The 24,600-nt window shown below is 30.4% G+C and overlaps 1 protein-coding gene across 1 annotated transcript; it reads left to right on the top strand.

The window, feature by feature from the left end:
* The first annotated feature begins 14,068 nt into the window (after positions 1-14,068).
* On the top strand, positions 14,069-16,604 carry LOC124830468 (uncharacterized). Its single transcript, XM_047304191.2, has 4 exons — positions 14,069-14,711; positions 14,996-15,060; positions 15,541-15,611; positions 15,702-16,604. The coding sequence occupies exons 1-4, from the start codon at positions 14,403-14,405 to the stop codon at positions 16,334-16,336; spliced, it is 1,080 nt and encodes a 359-aa protein (XP_047160147.1). The 5' UTR covers positions 14,069-14,402; the 3' UTR covers positions 16,337-16,604.
* Positions 16,605-24,600: the final 7,996 nt, after the last annotated feature.

Raw genomic sequence — 24,600 nt, 5'->3', positions numbered from 1 at the left:
CATCATAAAGACAATCTATTTATCGGGATCAATGGGTATCAAATTTTTTTTGTTCAGGTTAAAGAAAATAATAATATCGCTCAATATTTATAATTATCAACTAAATTAAATATTTTTCTTAATCCTAAAGAATCAGACTTGGACTCCTATAAGATAAGAACAGGATTTTTTTTTTTATTGCAGCCACGTCTGGGATACTAAGTAATATTTATCTTACTAATTAAAATAATATTGTTTAACCAACATATATACTAAACCATACAGCATTCGACTAATATTTAACTATGTTGATATACGAACAAAATGGAGTTCGGAGTTTTTACAAAAGATTTTAAAACTTTATAGATAAAAAAAGTGATTAAAAATAAATTAATTACTGATGTGAACAATCAAGTTTTGAAAAAATTAAAATGTAAAGATGAAGACAGAAAGACAATCACTAGTATTCCAAAATTCTAGAAGATTGAATCTTAAATAGAACTTAATTCGATTTTAGAAAAGAGTAATTTTATTCTACTGAATATTGTGCCTCTAGTCTATCACATTTAATTGAAGTTTGAGATCAAAATTGCTGTGATGGTTTTAAAAGTATAATAATAAAATTAAAGTATGGGGTGGTAATTTAACTCTTGTACTATATCCGGTGATCGTTCGGATAAGGAGAATCCGAACTCAAAACAAGCAACCGACCGACTTTGAGACAAACATTAATCAGGAAAGGTCAATATCATTAATGATCAATTAATACGTTTAATGGTCATATTAAATGCGAATATACACTACTTATGAGTGATTGACAGGACATATTACAGAAGAATATGATATTAATGGATAGTTAGCAGGTATTGTTGGAATTATTGTCATATCCAAATATGAATTAATGAGCTTAATTGTTGTACGTCCTGTGAATATAGGGTTAATGCTCAGGTAAAGAGCTGGCTCTGTAATAATAAAATATAGACCTCTTTATGAAACATATCTGACTTGAGCGTCGGAGTGTCTTTTGCAGGTCAACCATCGGGGTGAATTACGTTTTTGGAGAGGATTGAAGATCAAAAGAGAGCAAAACAAGGAAGGACAACCGACTCTCGGACAAATCTCACCGAAACAACTCTAAATAGACTTATGTTACACTGTCATTACATAAAAAATTATTAAAAAAATAGAGGAACGTATTAAACTTATGATAAAATTATATTATATCCATAAATAAAAAATACTTATTATGAAAAAAAAAACTAGATAAAGATATCCATAAAAAATTAATAAAACAAGAACAACATGTGTGATAGGGTTAATTTATAAACGATAATACGTTTCAAAAATATTTTTTGAAGAATCTTATTCTCAGGGAAATAATAGTATAAAAAATCATGCCGGTAGGCATATATAGCCATTAAACTCAGGAATTTTCAAATGCGTATAATAGTAGGTTATGCATTTTTTTAAAGGAAAATGATACTTGAACAACCATTTTTGACAACATTTAGACACGCGCACACGTGTCTAAATTTGAGTGGTCCAGTTGGAAAAATTAAATGAAAATGGACCACTCAAATTTAGACACGTGTGCGCGTGTCTAAATGTTGTCAAAAATGATTGTTCAAGTGTCATTTTCCTTTTTTAAAAGAATTTGGTGTTGATATATTAGCGTTAAAAGAATACAACTATAAAATAAGAGTGGAGATAACTAATGCAATTTTGTATGTGCGATTAAAGACTAGGTGCTAAATCTGGCTAATTTTGAGTTGGAACTTGCGTGCCATTCCTGTTATCACATCTGATGAGAATTCCAAGACAAGCATATTGTAGAGTTGACATAAACAGAATAACCGTTGATATGTTAACAATTTTTTTAATAATTTTTTGATAATAAATTATAAATTATATATTATTATTTTATTGATTTATATATATAAAACGGATCCATTACAAGTTATCGATCTACACAATTGTAAAAAAGTTATAAAAGAAAATTATTAAAAAAATATTTTTCTAAACAAAAACAAAGTGTGGCAGACACAGAATGTACCAAAGTAGATGGAGACATGGAATTCCAATGGCATGTTTGGCATATTCTTTCGCCGATAGCAGCTTATCTTTAAACATAAGGATATTTTATTAATCATATAAAAGTCCATCTTCTACATCAAATCATCAAATCTAATAATGTAAACATTTTTCAGCACTAAAGGATAGAGAAATGTATTCATCATTATTAACTTCAAGAGAGAAAGTCACGAGATTATTTTCTTTTTTATTAACTTGTTGATGGTTATTGAGTACTTACACAAGTCATTAATATTTATATATAAAGATAGGTTCCTCGCTCTCTCTCTCTTCTCCATAAAGTCATTCAATGATCTTTATTAATCTTGTTTTGTTTCTTTTTCTTTTTAAGAAAACTCCTATATCTTTCTTCCATTTTTAGGTCATTTGTTCAATTAATATTTGTTCAATGTTTAATTTCGAAACAATAAACAATAACTTTTATACTATTAACTTTAAAGTAATACAAAATCTTAATTGCAGTTTTTTTATTTTCAACCTTATATAATTTTGGATTAATTATGTTTTTAATTTTTAAATTATAATGCAATTTTGGAATTTGTTCCTATTTAAAACTTTGATTATACTATATCTCTATATTTTATGAACGAATGAATGAAGTTCTCATTATCTAATGACCTTAACTTTTTTCATGAGATAAATGATATTGTCATGTATTGACACATTTGTGTCTATGTATATGTAAGATATGTTTTTCTATTCTTTCTTTTCTCTTTCTCATCTTCCTTGTCTTTTGTTACAAGGAGAGTAGGAGAGGGAAAGAGACAAGAAGAGTGAGAAAGGAAAGGAGCAACAAGAAGGAAATATGTGTTATAAATTAGTTATAGATTGACAACAAGAATAGAAGAAGGAAGAGAAAATGGTGGTTGAGGAGGATGACGAAGAATAGACGACAGTAATCATGGTGTTTACGACAACAATAACGACGATGTTAATAGAGGAGAAAGAGAAGGAAGATAAGGAATAGGAGGAGGAGGAGTCAAAGGTGGTGGACACAAGGACAATAATGACATTGGTGTCAATGACAGTAGAAGGAAATGGCCATGTCAACGAAGAACGACAATAGAGGAAGACAAGAAGGAGGATGAACACAATAAAAATTTCCATAGTTACTAACAAATTTTTACCAATGAAAATAAATATGTCGGTAAACCAAAATTTACTATCGGATTTTACCAACGACTTTTAGAATTTGAATTATTGACAAATTTTTCGTAGATAATTAATTCACATGTAAAGTTCATCGATAAGATTTCTCAGTAAATTAGAACTCGTATTATAAATGGATATTTTGTCGTTAATATATCTGATGATCAATTATGTAAGTAAAGTCGATTGATAATTTGTAAATTCCTATTACTAATATATTTTTTTCGTCCATAAATCCATCTAAAAGGAGTCGTAAATTTCCCGACAACTTTAATTACACATTTTAATATATTAAGAAGAGATCGATAAGAAGGAAGAAGAAGAACCATAGTGATAAGATATTGTCCGTTTTGGGCCAAGCCCTCACGGATTTGCTTTTGGTACCACTCCAAAAGGCCTCTCAACAATGGAGATATGTTATGTGTATATAAACCCATGTTCATCTCTTATTTTATCCGATGCGGGACTTTGTTTGTACCCAACAGGTAATGCTACAGACAATTATCTTAACCTATCACTTACATAATGAAGGAAATATAGAAGAACAACAAACAAAAGATACGAATACACTTGTATGATGTGCATATTTTACATCTCATTCCTAGATCAAGCAAGAAAATCTTAGAACCAATCCAATCTTCTTTGAATCTTGATGGAAACTTGAAAAGTTGTGTTAATCTCTCCAAGAATTCTTAGATATTTTTGGTCTTATTTTTTATTTTAAAAATCATAGTTAAAAATGAGATGGAAGTTGATTTTTAAAGATAATCTTTTGGGTTAAATATGTTTTTAGTCCCTAAACTATTGGCCGTTTCTGGTTTTCGTCCCTCTTCCAAAGTAAGGTACAATTTGGTCCTCATTCTTTAGAAAAACGTTCGTTTTAGTCCTCAAAATTTTGTTTTTAGTCCTCGTTTTAGTCCTCAAAACGTTCGTTTTTTCGACTAAAACGAACGTTTTTTAAAGATTGAGGACTAAATTGTACCTTACTTTGGAAGAGGGACGAAAACCAGAAACGGCCAATAGTTTAGGGACTAAAAACATATTTAACCCTAATCTTTTTTATCGATGATATTAACCTACTATAGAAATAACATAATCTCTTCAGCTTTGAAAACATTACATGTGTTTTGTTTTAATTGATTAGATTAATAAACTAATCAATTAATACAAATGGCGATATATAATTTGAAATGAATCCTTTTCATCCAAAATTAATTTTAATTGATTATGTTGTGATGAGATTTTAAAAACATTATAGCTTGCTTATAATATTTTTAAACTTGATAAGCAACTAATATAGTTTAACAATTATTCTATCAACCAAACATGATTTAATACTAACTATCACATAATTGTACCAATTTTTACTTTGAACATCATAAAAAACAATAATTTTATCATTTTCACATAATTGTACCAATTTTTACTTTGAACATCATAAAAAACAATAATTTTATCTTTTTTGTTTTAATATTAACAACATAACTAGCTACTAAATTAACTACTAAATTAATTATTGGATTAACAAAAAAAAATTACTAGTCCCAAAAACATGTTTAAAATTTTGTTTAGTGGCCAAAATGTTTTTGATACTAAATATACTTAAAATTTTAATTAACGACTAAAATTTCTTTGTTGCTAAATAAGTTTTAAATTTTAATTAGAGACATTTTTTTTTGGTTTCTAAATACATTTCAGATTTTAATTAGCGATTAAATGAACTTTTAGAGATATTAATTTATGTAACGGTAGAAATAGCGAAAGAAAATCTTATTAATTAAATACCCATCACTAATTTGGTCTCTTTATACATTAAAATAAAAGTTGTTTCTGAATTATAAAATGATAATTTTTGTTTCTAAAAAAATATTTCATAATATTGTGTAATCCGAGAGGTTTTCAGATTGTAAGAAATTTCATTCCTTCCGTTTCCATTAAATAATATATTTACGCGTGTTGCTCTCTTAAAATATAAAAAATAATTGAAGAAATTTACAAATATAGTTTTTTTGTCATATATATATATATTATATATATATATATATATATAATATATAATATATATATATATATATATATAGATATTTATAAGTTGATTTTTCTTTAATTTTTTTACCAACAATTTTTATTTTAAATTTTATTGTTTGACTAATAATGTTATTGATTTGTAATAAATTTAACAACTTGTTTATTAAAAAATAAAAATTCATATTTAATTAGATTAAATTAAAAAGATGTTTTATTTTAATATAATTTATTTATTTTTGTAATTTGTTCTGTTTATTTTTTATTTTAAAAAATAATATTTAATTAGATTAAACTAACATTATTTATTTTTTAATTTTTTGCTGTTTAAATAAAAATATGTTTCTGCTTAAAAATATTATAAAAATTAATTAGATACTTAGTATATGAAAATCTATATGATTTAATAAAACATTCTTGTTTATAACTAAAGACTCAAATGTATGATGTTAAAATTATACACGTTAAATCATAAAATTATAGATTTACAATTAGAATATGTTTTGCGAAAACTCACTTTACAATTTCAAAAACTTTTTTTCAGATAAAATAATTTTTTTATAATGTAACTTTTTTTCTTTACGATTATTTATCAGCACTGTTTCCTCCCAAGCTTAATTGATATACTATTTTAATTCACATGTTGATGGAGAAGGAAAAACTTATTAATATAAATTAAATAAGTTTTAGGTCCTTGAAAATGTTCATTATTTTCCGTTGTATTCCTACAAATGTCAAAATTAAACATTAGTATATATCTTAGAGTGATATTAACACATAAGCTATAATTTTGACATGATCACACGTAACAATTAATGTATATCACTTATTATATTAACAAACTAATTATCAAAACTTAAAATTAAATAATAATCTTAATTTTAGACATTAAGAAGAAGAAAAATTAAATCAAAAGAATAAATATAATGTCAGGTATCAAATACCAAACACAATAAAAGGGAGAAAAAATGTTCATAAGAACACCTCCGACTAACTATGCTTAGAGTTCTTAATTTAGGGTCTTAAACAACATATTTAACATTTAAAACTAACAATATTTTGTTAAGGTAAAAGAACTATGACCTATGTATTCATATTCAAAGAAAAAGAAAAGATATCACTGGGAATTTTTTTTTTTTTCTACTTTTTCTTCCAAAATCTCCCATTAAAGTTACTCTAATATTTAAAAGCACCAATCACAGAGGAAAGAGACATGCTAGGAGAAAGAAACAACCAAATGTCATTAAATATAATATAACTAAAGAATATTCAAATATTTGTCATTCTTTTCACTTTAAAAATCTTATGCTATCAAAACATTGATATCCTTTTAAAAGATAATCCAGAATTATTTAATATTTGGAAAGTCTTTTTTTTGTAAAATAAGATTATGTAAAAAAATTGTTGTTAAAAATCAAAATTAAAACAAAATAAAAGTGCAATTTTATCATAAAATCAGATTACAAATTACCAATATATTTTACAAAATAAATTAATATAATTTTTTTTATCGTTGATATCATTTTATATTAATAAAAAACAATATTTCTTAAAACATAAATGCAAAAATATCAAGTAAGACAGAAAAAATAAGAAAAGAATTAAAAAAAAAATTTAATATTTATATAATTGCACTAAAATAGAACAGACACAGCTTTTATAGGATACTGAGGTACTATGTCCCCTACTTCCTTATCATTCTGTCACTGAAAATACATAAATGTGGTCAGACTTATTTGATTTTGAGCACATAATGAGAGAAAAAACAAGGTAGGTTAGGAATGGAAAATGTTTTACGTTTGTTTCGTGTAATGAATAATGGATGGTTTAAAACATTTAGTTTTTGGGGCAAACCTTTTAATTGATATAAAAAATGCAAATTTTATTTATGTTTTTTCAATTTGAATTGGATAAAGTTGTAAATTTCTAATGCTTGGGCCCAAAATGAGCCAGGCCTTGAACTCCTTTAAGTCCATTTTGACTTACCATTTTGTCATAGAAAAACAATAAGCGAGTAGGAATGGGATGTTGTTGCACCTCCCAATTTAATAAGTACCCCTTTTTCCTCACATGTATTTTTCTTTAATAAAAATAAAAATAACAAGAACACTATTTTCTTTATCAACCCTTATTATTCTTAAATCTTGCATCTCCATTTTTATTATTATTTAAATCCTATTTTTTTTTACATTATATTTTTTATTCCTTTCATCATTTATATTTTTTTTCTTTTGATTTTTCTTATCTATAAAAATTGATCATTTTAAATGTATTTTTCAATAAATGGGTCTTTGGAGAGGAGTTCGCATGAGAGACAAATAAAACCTATGATACCTGATCCTTGTCTATAAGAGATTGAGAGATCACATTCAACTAAAACCTGAAGACAATGAATTTATAGGTCTTTTATTTATATATGATACTCAATTTTTTCATTTCTACCTAATGTGAAACTTCGACTCATAATTTGATTCTTAACAATCTCTCTCAAGGGTGAGTCCATTCAAAATTGACCATTCACTAGTACAAAATTAGGCTTCTAACGTGCCTAGTATGTGCCTAATATACAATGACATTTTTGTAAATTTTGAGAACTAGTTCATTCAAGAATCGAAGTCATATGTACCTTTTGGCTTCAGTTAAAAACAATCAAAGCATAAAGGAGTGCCAAATCATCAAAAGTTTTAAGAAAACTAACAATTTAAACTATTCCTTTGTTGAAACAGTACTTATGGCTTCAATTATTTATAGAACTGTTGCCATATAGGGTTTTCCAAAATTGTATGCCATGCCAGTACAAGACCTATGGCTTTGATTATTTATAGAACCGTTGTCATAAGGTCTTTAAAAATTGACAATTATAAATTATTACATGTCTGAACAACTTCTATGACCTCGGTTGTTTACAAAATTGATGTTATAGAGTATTTATGCTTCAATTTTACACAAAATTGAGCCCAAAAGTTTGATCCAAATTTCAAAATTGACACTAAAAATTTTATTTTTTTTAACTTTTGTTTTTTGGTAGGCTTTAGGCATCAGTTATTAGTAAATCAATGTCATAGAGGTATTATTACTTCATTTATTAAAATAACTGAAGCAATATGTCTATCCTGGATTAAAATTTCACAAAAAAGTCGTAGACCCATTTTTATAATTTTTTTCTTCCTTTCACATGTGCGAACTAGCATCGTTGCATTTCATGGTCTCTCTTCATCTCCGAACGCGAAAGCCACCATCACTACTTTAATGTTGTTGCACCTTTCATTTGTCGATCTCACTGTCGCACCACCTCTTCATTCGTTCATTATTCGCTTTCGTTGTTCGTCTTCTTCGTTGTGGTAAGTGTAACTCTCTTTGTTTATTTGTACGTTTTTTGTTTACTTTGGTTCCTAAGACTAATATGTTGTTCGTATTTGTGTTCAAGTATTGTACTTTTGTGTAGAGATTTTGTATCTTGCCAAAATGCGGGTAGTTGGATCATTTTCCATTGTTGTTTGCCTTTCACACTCTGTAGTTCATATTATTGTATTTAAAATTTACTTTTTAATATGAGCCTATAATTTTGTAGTAAGTTGTTTATTTTTTTGATGTTGGATATGATTAATTGTATGCTTAAATATATTGTTGTATTAAGTTAGTTTTCTTTTCTTGTTTGAGATTCAATATAAAAATTATTTATTATCTCCAAGTTTCTTAAAGAAATGTATTTTTTTAAATAAATATAAGAAGAGTCGGTACTAATAATTTATAAGTATTAATAAATGGACTTTAAGCCTAACTCAACCCCACAAAATCACCTTGTAAGGTGAGGTTTGCACCCACTTTATACTCTAAATTGACCTTATCTCTAGGTGATGTGAGACTTCCAATACACCACCCTCACGTCGAGTTATATACATCTCTAGCGTGAGACTAGACATTAATAGATGGTCCGATAACGGTCCGATAGTGGGTGGAACAATATGCCCAACAAACAACAAATATCGCTAGGATAGGCTCTAACATGACTTTGATACCATGTTACGAAGTGGACTTTAAGCCTAACTTAACCCCACAAAACCGGCTTGTAAGGTGAGATTTGCACCCATTTATATACTCTAAATTGGTCTTATTTCTAGTCGATGTGAAACTTCTAACAAAATCTTGAATTGTCTGGTTAGATAGTTTAAGAAGATTAATCGCTTCTTCATAGTTTATTATTGCATATAAGTTTTATATATAAATGTCTTAAAATTCATGAGAATATTTGCAATTGTATTTTGTATTGATCTTCGGATTTATAGTTGATTGTGGTTTGTAATCACTTTCATTTCGTGTAACCTGAAAACCAATGCGAAATGCTGACAAAATTTCGTTAAATTTAAGATATATTATTTTTAATTTATATGTACTATAAACTAAAGAAAGTGAATCTTCTTGAATGAGATATGGTCAAACCTTGAATACAAAAGTGATCGAAGTTATCATTCAAGATTACTGAAATTATGTGAACAATTTCAGTATATATACTTATGGATCGAAATTGGATTAAATCACAATGTATCAATACTGAGTATGAGAGAAGAGTAGAATAATTTATACAATTTGCGCAACATAATGATGGTAGACGTGATGACGAAGTGAAGTTTATATGTTCTTGTGTTAACTATTTGAATGGGAGAAACTTGAACGCAACAAAAATTAAAGAACATCTTATTCGTGATGGTTTCCTTCAAAGTTATACAACATGGACATAGCACGAAGAATTACACTTTCCATCTGTCTCTCGAACTGAACATGTATTCGATTCTACCATGGAAGATTGACCGAAAGAAGACAAAATTGATGACATGATTCGCGATGTTGGCACAAAAGCTTTTTCCCAAGCGCATGTGTATGAGACGATGTTCACTGACACAAAGACTCCTTTGTATGTTGGTTCAACTAAGTTCACACGATTGTTAACGGTGTTAAGGCTCATGAATTTGAAGGTGACCAATGGATGGATCGATAAGAGTTTCATAGAATTATTGTCGTTGTTGAATGAAATGCTTCCAGATAGAAATGCACTACCTAATCATAATTATAATGTAAAGAAAATTATTTGTCCAATGTGTATGAAGTATAAAAGGATACATGCATGTCCGAATGATTGTATATTATATAGGAAAAAGTCAAAGGTTTGAAAAAATATTCAAAATATGGGTTATCACGATACAAGCCAAAAAACAAAAGTGAAGATAGTGGTCAGATAGAAAAGGTTAATTCCGCTTTAAAAGTAGTTTGATACCTTTCAATCGTGGCTAGACTTAAACATCTGTTTGCAAATTCAAAAGGCGCTAAAAACCTTAGATGAGATGCAAATGAGAGAACAACTGACAGTCTGTTTTGTCATCCACTTAATTCAATGCAATGGAAAAATAATTGTCTTGAATTGCCCCAATTCGATCAAGAATGTAGAAATATTCAGCTTGTTTAATCACTAATGGAATGAACCCATTTGGTAGTTTAAGACCAACGATATAGTTGTTGGCCCGTTATATTGATAGTTTACAACTTATCTCCTAGATTGTGCATCAAGAGAAAGAACATCGTGTTGTCTATGACGAAATCTGGTGGGAACCGCTACCATAGTTCTTTAAAATTAAATAATTATTTAAAAACTGATATCATTTATGGTCTTAGTTCTTTGTAGAACCGGTACCAAAAAACCCATTTTTTTTTTCATTTTTTATTTTCAGTTTAGTGCTTCGGTTTTTCTTAACCAAAGTAAAATCTTGATCTTTTTGTTTTAGTTCATAATTGAGGGCAAAAGCTCCCATATTTTTACCTCGTCTTAATATGTCTCGGTTCTCAAACCGTTACCAATTATCGAAAATAACCATTATCGTATCCTTTCACTACATTAGTGACTCCCCTTCAAGCGAAAACATTTCCAATCATAAGTACTCATTTCGTACCATTATCCATCTTAATGAGACATACTTACACGAACCCTCTATCAAAAAGACTTTTGATACAAGGACTATACTGTACTCATATAAGCCAATCACCATGACTAACTTGGCTTTGATACAATTGATGGGTTTATCAATATAAGAATTTATTGAAAAGATATGACACCAATGAGAATTGAGCCCAACCTATATATGGGATGGACACCATTTTCAACCAAAACGTTAAGGTAATGGGTTTTTTAGATCAATAGAGTATGTGTAAGTTGCAACCCATGGAGGAGAGAAAAGAGAGAGAAAATTTGTTAGCATATTCACGAAGTTGCTTTAGTAAAATTACGATTCCCTCTTTGTTCATGGTTGGATCGGGTTGAAACTTTGATAACAGAGAGAGAAAATTTGTTGGCATATTCACAAAGCTGCTTCAGTCAAATTACGATTCTCACTTCGTTCACGGTTGGATCGAACTGAAACTTTGATAACAGGTTCGAGACATAAGGTTCTTCATTTTGACTATTGGAATTCAACTAAAGGTTTGAGGTTAGATAAATCAGTCTCGAACCATTGTTCTATTTTAAGTTTTTCTTTATTTATTAGAGTTATATTTTTAATTATTGATTGGTTATAAATATTTGTTTGTATTTTTTATTTGAATATCCTTTATTCATATATGATATTAGTAGAATTTGATTTTCTAGCTTATGTATATGAACTTTTACTTTTCACATTAAAATGATTTTTTCACGTTAAAAATATTAACATTCCCTTTTTGTGATTATTATTATATTTTTTTTTATTATTGTTTACTCTTCATAAAATTTTGTAAATGTGGAAAAATTACTTTCACTATATAGTTTGATATTTTTGTTATTTATTTTTTCACATAAAAAATTTGTAACTTAGACTCTTGATTCTCAAACATACACAACATTTTCTATCAAAATTGATATTAATGGTGTAATGTGGCAAATATTTCACCAATCTTATATGTAATATGTTGGAAAATATTGTATGTAATGTTGGTCAATAAGTCATGTGACAATTACTTTATCTAATGTTGGCATGTGTAACTTCTTTATAAAAAAAACTTTATAGAAAGGTATAAGTAATCCAAAATGTATTTTGTTATATTTTTTATTTAATATTTTTGTAGGTTTATTTTCTGGTCAATGTGGGACTTCCAATACATATTAAGAAATGGACTTTAAGCTTAACTCAACCAGCAAAACTAACTTGTAAAATGAGGTTTGCACCCACTTATATCTTATAAATTAACCTTATTTTTAGTCGATGTGGAACTTCCAACACATGTTAAAAAGTTGACTTTAAACCTAACTCAATCCCACAAAATTACCCTATTTTTAATCGACATGAAACTTCTTCCTTTGTTTAATCTCAATGACATTTTGGTACAAGCTGATTGAATAATTTTAACTATACTAACCTAAAAGCATTTATTATTCTTCGGAATTAATTTCTTATATGACTACAATGGTTGATTTCATAAGGTGATTCTCTTTCGAAAAGTCTATGAAAGTCATAGTCCTGACACACATGTATTATCGTCAAATTATGTCAACAAACACAGTTGACTTTTCATGGTTTTAAATTTAATTTAATGTCTAATTTAAACTATGATTCACATTTCAGAACAATACTTTTTAAAATATAAAATGAATTATTCAAAGATTAAATTTTATTTTATCATCTCAACTTTCTACCGTTAATCTCCTAAATAATTACAAGTGCATTTCATTATCTAAATTGCGGCACCTCTCATTTGAGAGAAGTAAAACATTAATATCTTTTCCAAATATCAAAACTTTTAAGTTTTAAATATAATTTTTTAAATACACTCTTTATTATTGACTAAAATCAGTTAAAAGCTACAAGTTTTGATGAACCACAACTGAATATTAATTTGATGATGAACTTCACCTGTTGTTTTATAGTTTTCCATAACTTTTCATTAATAATAAAGAATCTATCTAAAATGTATTTTGCTAGCATTTCTCATCAAGTTGAAATGCTTGTTAAGGAATCGAAGCAATTGTTGTGTAATAAAGAAGTGAGAAAATAAGACAATATATCAAGATTCTGCTCATAATACTAAGATTCATGTTTAATGATATTAAGACAGTATCTAATCTGTTTATTTTATTCTTTTATGGCAGTGTTTTTTTTTATATGAACTTTTATAATCGAATTAAAAAGGAAACAACTTTCGAAAAATAATCTAAACTCGGGAAGATCCTGTATGAATTTTTGTGAGTGTTGTTAGTCCTGAGGGTATATTTGAAGGAGTGCTGGGAGTCTGATCTGATACAAAAAAGGTTCTAAATCTGATCTTAGCATCAGACGTAAAGTCCATATTCTCTGCACTTTTTAAGCAGCATATTTAAACCAAATAAACAAGAACATATTCATGATTTCCAAAAGAAAATTTATTTTTGCAAAACAGCAATTTTCTGTGATATGAACACTTGAATAAACGGTGAACATGAAGAAGGGATAAAAAAATGGTGAAAGAGCATAGAAAGAGAAGAAGACATGAAGAAAGGTGAAGAAGGTTAATGTTACGGTTAAGGAGGGTCGGGGTTGCGGGTCCCACCGGCTCACATCTTAAAAGTATAAACGATAACGCCACCACCCACTCCCTTCTTCTCTTATCAATTTTTTTTCTTCTTTTTCCCTTTATTTTAAATTGGTGTAATTTTGTAATGTAACGCTTTCTTCCACTCTCATTTCCTCGTCGTACTCTGTCCCTTTCTCTTTCTCTCTCTTCCACTGGCTACCGTCCCACCCGGTGCCGCTCTCACACGTGCCCCCTCCTCCCAAAGACTCCGTCGCACGTGCCGTCCCTCACCCATACAACTCCCTTTCTGTGGTGCAACAAATAAAAGTTAGAGAGAGAATAATAACTCATGGAAGCAATATATATGGAGATAGATAGATAGAGAGAGAGAGAGAAAGAGAGAGTGTAGGTATGCGTTTGTGTGTGAAGGGTGAGAGATAGAAAGAGAGAGAGAGAGAGAGAGAAAGAGTTGATAAAAGCATAATTTTTTTTCTTGGTGTTTGAAGGGGCATGTAGATGCAGTAGCTATAGATTGGTTTATGGATACCCTTCTTTATCTTTCTTTCTATCTGGTTTTGTTTGAAATCTGAAACTTCAAGATCGGTTTTGGGTGAGTGAATCTTCTGGTGGGATTCTGTTTTGCACCGATGAGGATCCGGAAAAGGCCGGTGCTTTTCCCGTCGTCGGTCTCGCCGTTGCCTCTGTCAGATCCACACCTGATCAGCCGGTCGCCGGTGGTGGTGCAACTAAGCGAGGCTGCTTCCACGGCAGCGAAACGTCCTTCTTCTCCTTCTTCTGCAGTGCTCCATCGCCATGCTGGTTCGTGGAGCTTGGATCGTTGCCAGCCATCTGATCAGTCTCTCCCTTCGATCGGGAAGCCAAGCAACGGCTGGGATGATCCCTCCGGCATCGGTGAAAGTGGGGCACACAGACAGCACAACAAGCAAGACCCTTTGGTAAGTAAAAACACACACAAACACTAATTGTTTAATTTCCGTTTCCCCTTTTTTAAAAAAAAAATTGGTTCACTATTTCCGTTTTGTTTTTTCGAAATATCATGATGTGGGCTTTTACAAGTGCACTTTTTTCCAATCTCTCGCAAGTGGTTACCCGTTGGTCTCAAATTCGTTATTTATTAATTTTTCAAAATTAATAAAATTGTTTTTGGTACACCCAGAAAGGGGCACCCTTGGGACAAGAACAAGATCCTATGTATATTTTGGTTTTGTTGGTCTTGCAGGAGGAGGTTATTGTTGGAAGGGAAGAAAGTGGAGAAGACTCCGGAGAGAAGGGTAATCATACCAGGTAAGAACCAAAAAAGAGAAATCGTTTTCCCCTTCTCTTGTTCTTTCATGAAGTCTCGTAGTAAAAAAAGGTGAAAAAAATCCGATACCCATATCTAGATTTGAAGTTTTTAACTAGCATGAAAAAAGAAAATATTTATTAATATTATTATTTATAAAAAAAAATGTATACATCAGTGGAAAATACTGTTGAAGTGATTTTAATTAAGAGTTTTGTGTAGCCACCGTATATGCTCTCCCACATATCTAACCAAAGTCCTTGTTTCTTTTCTCAAAATTGGACATCTACCATTTGCACTAGAGGTGCACAAGTAGCCACCAGCAAATGCTGGTCCCCAACTACACTGTGTTTTCTTCTTTCGAAGCATTGCACTATTATTTTCACTTCGTCTCCCATCCTTTTACCGTAAATTTTATGTATTCACGTTCATCTATGCATATGTTATGGTTCTGGGTCTTTCTGGGTCTGCTTTCTTTGTAGGAAAGGACGCAACTTGGGTTTGGAAACTCTAGCCGGGGTGGTGTCACCGTTAAGCCCTTCTTCTACTCAAGGTAAATGGCTAACACCGAATGCATGTGAATGTGAAAGTTATTCCGCCGAAGAAAAGGTGTTCACCGTGTTGTGTTATTCATGCGTTGCAGACAGATGGTACGAGGAAGAGAAAGTTATTCCGCTGAAGAAAAGGAGAGGGGCATTCGAGGAGAATAATACTGCTGCCACCCATAGCAGGAAGACGAAGGCGAAGATGAAGACGAAGATGAACAAGAAGTGTTCCTCTCGCAACGAGGATAGCACGGAAGAGGAAAACGAAGAAGAAAAGGGAGAAGAAACGAAAGTGGATGATGTAAACGTGAATGTGAGTAAGAAGAGGGTAAGGGGTAGTGCACTCATGGAAGGTTCTAGGTGCAGTCGTGTGAATGGGAGGGGATGGAGGTGCTGTCAGCAAACTCTGGTTGGTTACTCGCTGTGTGAGCATCACTTGGGGAAGGGAAGACTCAGAAGCATGACAAGTGTTAGAAGCCGTTCCATTGCATCAACTGCACCAAAGAAGGTGCACGTACACCACCACCATTCTTCTTCTTCTTCTTCTTCTCTAGAGAAGCAAAATACGAGTGTTGATGAGCCCTTTGGGGAGGAGGAGGAGGAGGAGAAGAAGCCGGAGATAATCACGAAGAAGAGGATGAAGCTGGGCGTTGTAAAAGCGCGTTCCATAAGCAGCTTGCTAGGACAAACCAACACCCAGATTGCTGCTGTAGCTCATGAGAATAGCAAGTAAGTATAATAAGTACAAGTGCAGAAAACGGTTATTATTTCATGTACTTGTGGCTGAGAGAAATTTTTAACGCTGGAGTTTGTCCTAATACTTGGTGCCACTGAATCATGTGTCAACTTGGTGTGGTGTTTTACTTTGTTTCGGTATCATGTTTATATTTTACTTGGGCAATTGCTTACGTTGTGTACGATTACTTTCAAAGCACTGCACTGAAGAACATATTCTGATTTTTCACTGGAATGATATGTTATCCAACGGGTATTTTGGCTTAGCACTGGACTTGATCATCATAACTGCGTGTCCTTTGACCGAGGAAACAACTTGGACTATCGCAAAAACATTAGTTTTTTTTTAATATCAAAATAATCTTTAATCGATAATTTTGTTATTATCAGAAAGGAAATTAACTGTAGATTAAGCTTCAGTCTAAGCTTAATGGTATTGTGTTGATGTATATAGATATCACCCGTGCATGCATGGTGCTAACAATTGCACCCTCTAAGTGCGCGAGGTCTGCAGTCCGCGTAGTTATTTTGATGCTTTAAGAAAAATATACTATTTACATTTTTTTTAATTTCTTTCATTTAATTATTTGATTAACTATTATAAATTCTAACCTTTTACATGTTTTTGGAATTATTCTTCACTCTTTTCGACATTTAAAGTAACGAAGTACTTCTTACATTCATAAAAATTATATTTTTACTTAAACTATGAAAATGATGATAATGTTATTATTAATAGTTTTGTTTATACAAATGATGCAGGAAACTACTTATTATTATATCTTTGTGTTCTTTATTCTAGGTGATAAAGGAACCACGATTTAAAAAGTGGTAAAAAAAAGTTGAATAAGAGTTAGTAAAAGAAAAGAGGTAACGCATCTTTTTAAATTTTATTAAAAGTTTATTATTTACTATATGCGATAAAATTTAAATTTTTTAATGAAAATATGTATTTTTTAATAGAAAAAATTGTTAAAATATTTATACACGAAGAACCCTTATATAATGCTTTTTCTAGGATCCCTAAAATGTTAGTATCAATCCTCTAAGTACGTGATTTGTATTTGGATTCTGAAATCAACATTTCGGACGACATGAAAAATGGATATTTATTATTGCTAATAGTAGCTTCAATTTCTTAGAGGTAAGTAATGGATTTGTTTTTAATTTGATTCTATACGGAATGCATAAATTAATTTTGCGAATTTACGCAGTTCTATATTGAGTAAGTAAATTAGTTTGTATTTATTATTGTGAGGCGGTTACTAAAAAAACAAGAGTATATTTCAATCTTGAATAGTATATTATATTGTGGGGTTTTATGAAAATTACATCACTTGCATTAAGTGAATACGTGTTCTATAATATAACATGCTATTATAAAAAATTATTTGCGGCTACAATTGTAGACGAACACTTACATTTGTATTATCCATAAAAAAAAAAATTGAAAACGATGGCATGATTTTGTCCGTAAAGTTTGGAAGTGGAAAGAATGTGTTTGCCTGGCTTTTAGCAATAAAATTGCAACAGCAGTTTGAGAAACGTGCATAAACCCGCTGGAAACACTTCTGCAAAGAGTTTAATCACTTGCAATATTCTCAATGAACCTGGCAAGTCTTTTTGTTTCTGTACTCTCTGATATTATAATTTGTCTTCACTGGCCACAGTTTTTGGTTTTGAGAGCTACATGGGAAACAACAGCTTTTGATTCAGATGAATGGACCCTCAATACCCTTTTTCTTCCATGACATGACCTACACATGGCAGGTCAAGTACCCCAAAATTATTTGCTTTAATTATAAAAGGCTAACAGAAAAACCAACAACCCAATCTCATCATTCGTTACTTTCAGCTTCTATTTACATGAAAAATAATCATTGTTTAGATGTAAAAGATAAACATGCAGTCAGACTATATGTTACAGAACTTATATTTGAAGTTATAGTTTCTTGATATGATTTCGGGCTACGATTGTTTGATGTTGTTCTGGCCCGTTTTTCGATTTGTCGCGTAAACATTATCTTACTCTTGTTTTTGTCGAGTTATTTAACTGATGAAAAATATTGACGGCAGAATATACTGTACAAGAAATTATCTAGTCTATGAAAAGGTAAAGTTTTCCTTGCGTAGCTATTACAGAAAAACATGACTGTAGACCAGTGATTTGTATAAACAATGTTCTCTAACAAAATAACCCTCTACAAAGTCATATCGTACTTTTTTTATTACTAATGAAAAAGAGAGGGTTGACATGAATGATTCCTGCATGATAACTTTTTGTGTGGTCGATGCCTTTTATGGCCTAATTGCAGTAGTATGGTAGTGACCATTTTGATTAATATTATAATATATGCAGCTTTCTTTATATCTTCTCTTGAATTTCCATGCCAATTCCTAGTAAAATTTATATGACAGCCATTGAAATATCTTACTATGTTTTTCCTCCTTTTTTTCCACACATGGAGAACCGTCGAGAAAAGTCTATCCTTTGCATACTATTAGCGAGGTGATGGGGGAAGGGTTTTAGATGACAACCACTGAAAAAGTTGCCATCTTTTTGAGTGGCTATAGGCTAGTATATATGTATACTCATGTATTCCGTTGACTAGTTGCAGCAAGGTAGGGCTTAAAAGGCGTGTGTATATTTGTTTTGGTTTTGTTCATAACTATAATATTATGCTGTTTTACTTTGGTTTCATGAATAGAAAACTAATAAATTTTGTGGAATGTTTTTCGTAGGTTATCTGTGTTTCGTAGAAAGAGACGCAGCATTACATGAAATTCACTTTTCTTGCAAAAGGAATCTCTCACCCACACACATACATATATATATATATTGAGTACATATAAGTTTAAATCAACCCTAAAATACTGTAAATTAGTTTTACTTTTAGTCGGTAATATTATTAATATAAGGGTAACGATGAAAAAGGAAATAATGTCTGCTAAAAGCAAGAAGTATAAGAACAGATATAGACATGAGAAATGCACGCTATGGACATGAGAGTGAACGACACAGATTTTATGTATTATGTATGTTTTGAAGTGTTGCATCGCATTGGATGCACGTCTTTAAAGCCTAGTGAAAGATGCTCCTTCCTTTGATCATATTTGATATTTCTTTTTGACTGAAATGACTTGCACTGTTACTCTTTTTTACTCTCTTACCTTTTCTATTTTTAGTTCTATTATTAACACACATTGAGTCTATCTCACTTTCATTTACTTTTCCTTTTACAGTTTTACCAAGTCCTCAAAAGTTAAATTTATATCAATAAATTTTGAACTAGGGATGTTAACAAAAGAGTGTTAATATTTAATTAATTTTGTAAAAGGATGAGAGTATATATATTGTTTGCAGAAAACATAAGGTAAGAGTGGCAGTGATTGTTTTATATGTGAGAAAAGTACAAATAAGTCTATTGGTTTTCATTTATGTGCCTTAGCCATTAAATATGAGAGAGAGATTCTCTTGGATGGAGACGGTTGAGATGGAGACCCTATACCAGCAGTTCTCCACAAACCACAAGACTCATGTCCTCCACCCAATTCCCCAGGGAGTCTTAGCTACAACAAATTAATACTGTAATCAAATGAAGAAGACTAAATAAGTTACAATCAATATAAAAGGTTCTCTTCTGGTTGCTGGTGTCACAGTTGTTCCTAGACAAGCCAATTAACTCATGTTCCTCAAACAACCTCAACAAAAGTCCTCCAAGTTTATCACATGCATTGAAATTTGACTGAGAAACACAGTATTATGAATAAGCTTACGACCGCAAGCTTCAACCATTAAAAGTGAATCAACTACCATGAATTAAAAGTGTTGGAAATCTTACATCGACATTTGGAGTCTCACGTTAACTAGAAATAAAACGATTTATAATACATAAGTGGATGTAAACCTCATCTTACAAGTCGATTTTATGAACTTGAGTTAAGCTTAAAGTCCATTTCTTAACATCGAATAAGGATAAAATCAATTTAAAATATACATCACATGTAAATATTATCTTATGATTTTATAAAATTTTAAAGTATACATATATGAATATAAATCTTGTCTTATGATTTTATAAAGTTGAATTAGGTTTAAAATTCACTTTAACATAATATCATAATCATGAATTAGAGTCTATGTTAACAAATTTGTCATTATCGAATCATTTATTGAAAAAAAAAAGGAGAAACATATATAACAAATTTGTAGAGTTTGAATTTGTTAAAAATACAAGTAGCTTTGGAGATCATGTATATTGCGTGTTGCTTTGGGTCTTAAATTGAGGCATTGATGGATGATGAAACTCACATGCATTAAGATGTTTGTTAGTGGTGGAAATGGTTAAAAAGTTGATATTTTTTGGGTATGTGGATGCCACTTGTCAGTAGTGAAAGGGGCAAAAATGGGTTAAGCTTGATGAGATGAGAGGGCCCCCAAACAGCAGAGCAAGTCTTGGCAATAGGCAATACCATCCTTTCACTTACCCCAGTGGGATAATGTATTCAATTGCATGTGCCTACATGGTCCACCAATGCCACACCAAGCCAAACTACCACACACTTAAGCAAAATTAATTAACCACAACCATTTTTTACTTCTCTAATTATTCTTAATTAATCTCTGCAACATTTTGGATGTTTTCATGCCAAAGCAGAAGCATCTTTCGTTCTTCTTCACATTCCTCATGCATCAAAATTATTAGACAGAAAGTACTTTATCTATCTCATATTTTTCTAAGTAACTTAATTATAACCTTTTACCATATTGTAAAGAGAATTTGAAGTGTGAGGAGTTAATGATGGAGAGCACAATGATTCGATAATTGATTCAAGAAGTTGAGGAAGAAGTGGAGGGTGAGGCCCCGATTTTTGAGTCCTCAAAAGGGTTGTACTGCATAAAAGAATTAATTGATAGATCCCTTTACCATTTCCATTTTTATCAGAAGAGTGAGATCTGGTTGTGTGAGCACTATGTGGTTAAAATGGTGGAATGTGAGAATTCAGAACTATGGTGGGACTGTTTCTCTCTAGCTACCTCTGATTCTGCAATGATGCCTTTTGCTTCTTTGAACTCATCATCATACCTCTCAGAAAAGTACGCAATAATTACTGTTTCTTCTTCACAACCAAACCTAGATATGTTATGTCTTCACTCCCTCACTAAGGTACTAGATTTTATAAAATCAAATTTATATTTGTTTATATGCTATAAGCTATAAATTAACTTTATTTATAATTTAAGACATCATTTCAAAAAAGAATTATAATCAAGCGTCTCATTCTAGACATGCATAATTAGTACAACATTCAAAATGGGTCACAACCCACGGGGTAATCGACCCACCATAGGTTCGGGTTGGATTAAGTTTGAAAAAATTGTATTTTTTTATGCGGGTCAGATTTAAACCTGACTTGTCCGGACTGAAAAAAATTATTTAAGTTCCCTATTTTCAAAATTAATTAAACACCGCGAAAAAATTTACGAGTGAAATTTGTTTAGATTTAAATTATACAAAATTTATAATTTTTTTTATTTAAAAAAATTGTAAAACCCATTTATCCACCCCTTCGTGATGAGTCGGGACGGGTTCGAATTTTTCTAATTTGTTAATAAATAAGTCGAATTAAATTGACTCACTAAGTGATCAACCCATAGTGGATCGGAGTTGATCGGACCGGATGGCCCGTTTTTCCAACACTAATAACTAACTAGCATATTATTTTTCAAGAGAATCAAAGATAACCAAAACCATTGTAGAATGTGACTGTGATTCATCTCTTACCACTTTCAGAGCATCACAATTGCTATGTTAATATTTGCTTGCAACTTCTATTCGATCTCATTTCACTTATAATTTTCGAGACAAATTTCGTCACTTCTGGTTTAGTGGTAATACAATGTCTCCTTCACTGCAGGAATGGTACACTTTATCATAGTATTTAGAAAAAAATATGTACTTTGATGTCATTCATTAAAGCATTCATACATTAAATAAAATCCTAAATCAAACGAACAACTTATTTTTTTACTAATAACTAAATAAAAATGTAAGTCCAGTAAGAGTTTTGTATTAAAATAAAAGTTATAAAAAGTATTTTAGAAATAATGACATTGTAAAATTAAAAAAAAAATTAAGACAGAATAAAATGATTTATACACTGAATGTACTCAATTCTTCCTCACTACACCGTTCTTAGAACAAGTTGAATTTTAACCATCAAGTTCATTTTGTTATAGATTATTTAATGGGTATAAAATTTTATGAAGTATTATCCATATATTTTGTATTATTGTATTTATTGCTTTACTTTACATTTATTCACCTCGTGATAACTTTTATAAATTTTTTTTTCTTAATGTAATAAAGTAATATTCTTGTGACAGTGATATCATATATATATTTATTTGGTTGGTCACTTTTTTTTTAATTTCTTTACTTTCAAAAGATTTGTTGCGTCAATATCCAACCTCTATGATATGGATGAAATAAAATTTTCAACCCAATACTAGTATGAGACCGGGTCGTTGTTTTTTTTAACTGTTAACTTGTATTAAAAAATTAATGTAACTTTTATTATATTTAAATGAATAATTTATTAATTTAAGTATTATAATTATGTATAATTATAAATATAATATTTAAATGAAGACTTTAAAAAATACGAAGAAAAAAAAGTCAATTATGGGTGTTTTTCACCTTTTATTTAAATTAATGAAAAATAAAATAATATTATTTTTGTAACATTCTAATTTTAATTTAAGACATTATAAAATTGATAAACAAAATAGATTTTCTCAACATATAAATATAAATATAAAGTATTAATACAGTTAACGAAAAACAATAAAATATGTTTAAAGTAACTGAAAAAAACTACTAGACGATAAAGAAGAATATTTCGCATATCACAATCCTCCACCAGATGCTTCAACACCTACCTCTCATCTGCTCGGACTAATAAGGTGATCATCACAAAAAGAACAAACAAATAACAAGAAACACTAAAAGAAACTACAAGGTAAGATAATGTGCAATAGAGTTTCATAAAAGAAACATAGAGACATTATCATACATCACTCGTTCATAAAGACAACCATATCACATAAAAACTCATACTAGACTCAATCATTTGAATCTAAACATTCATGTAGGACTAATGGTCGTTTTTGCACTTGTGATGATCTCTACTACATGTAGAGTCATTGTCAATGAGTTTCACTTTACCATACACAAGGTTAGTCCCTTTAACCGTTGTAAGAACCCTGGGACTGTTCTTAATGATAGGATATTCTGCCTCTCTCACCACATGACTTATTTTGTTGTACATGAGCTTGAATGAGTATTAGAGTATCAGGATAAACCTTCGGTGATGACTCTTTACATCAATGCACACACTATTAATTACATCAAATGGGATTTCCTTCCCTGGAATCCCCTACATTCACATCATCATCACATTTCATAAATCATTATTCGCATACACATTTATCATAAATCTATCAACCATCCTCGGATAAACATCTTTTAACATTCACAATATCATACATTAAACTTATTATAATAGAACATATAAGAAAATAGAGTCAGGCTCTGTAATTTTGATCATTGAGAACATTTTCTCGCTTAGCGAGTAAGTGCCTGATAGCCTACTCGCCTAGATCAAATATCACACCCAACGAAATAATCATTGAAATTCACAAACTTAAATTTTTCCAAAAGTAGTTCAACGAGTCTTGTCTCGCCCAACTAACATAATTTTGTAGACCAAGAAATTTTGTAGACTTATGCCATTTCAGCCAACAAACATAGATGTCAACACATACCAAATTTGAATTACACAACCTTCAATAATTCAAACAATATCATCTGCAATACCAATTAGGCAACATTCCTAACTTCCTCATACAATTCAAGTAAGCCAAATCGAAACCTTAATATTTCATCATAGAGCTCAATCATGCAAGCAAAACATCATACAATCTTACAATTAGCAATTGTATGGTATTAATCATATAAAAATTATGCAATTAACTTCTCTTACATGAAAGACATACGGAATTGTTCTAAGGAATCCCAAATCTCTTCAAGCTCACAAGATGTCCTATCTATACCTAGGAACAACACAAACAATCAGGACACACCATTAGAATAATCAATAGAGATTCGTATAGAACACTCAAACACTATATGCGAACTAAGACGATTCACATGCACAGGAAAAACATATAGACCAAGAAATTTGGTAGAAACCAACTTA

Source organism: Vigna umbellata, chromosome 5, assembly GCF_029865625.1.
Source record: "Vigna umbellata cultivar VRB3 chromosome 5, Vumbellata_1.0, whole genome shotgun sequence".
Taxonomy (NCBI): domain Eukaryota; kingdom Viridiplantae; phylum Streptophyta; class Magnoliopsida; order Fabales; family Fabaceae; genus Vigna; species Vigna umbellata.
The sequence above is the reverse complement of the archived record's forward strand: the minus strand, read 5'-3'. Positions and strand labels throughout refer to the sequence as shown.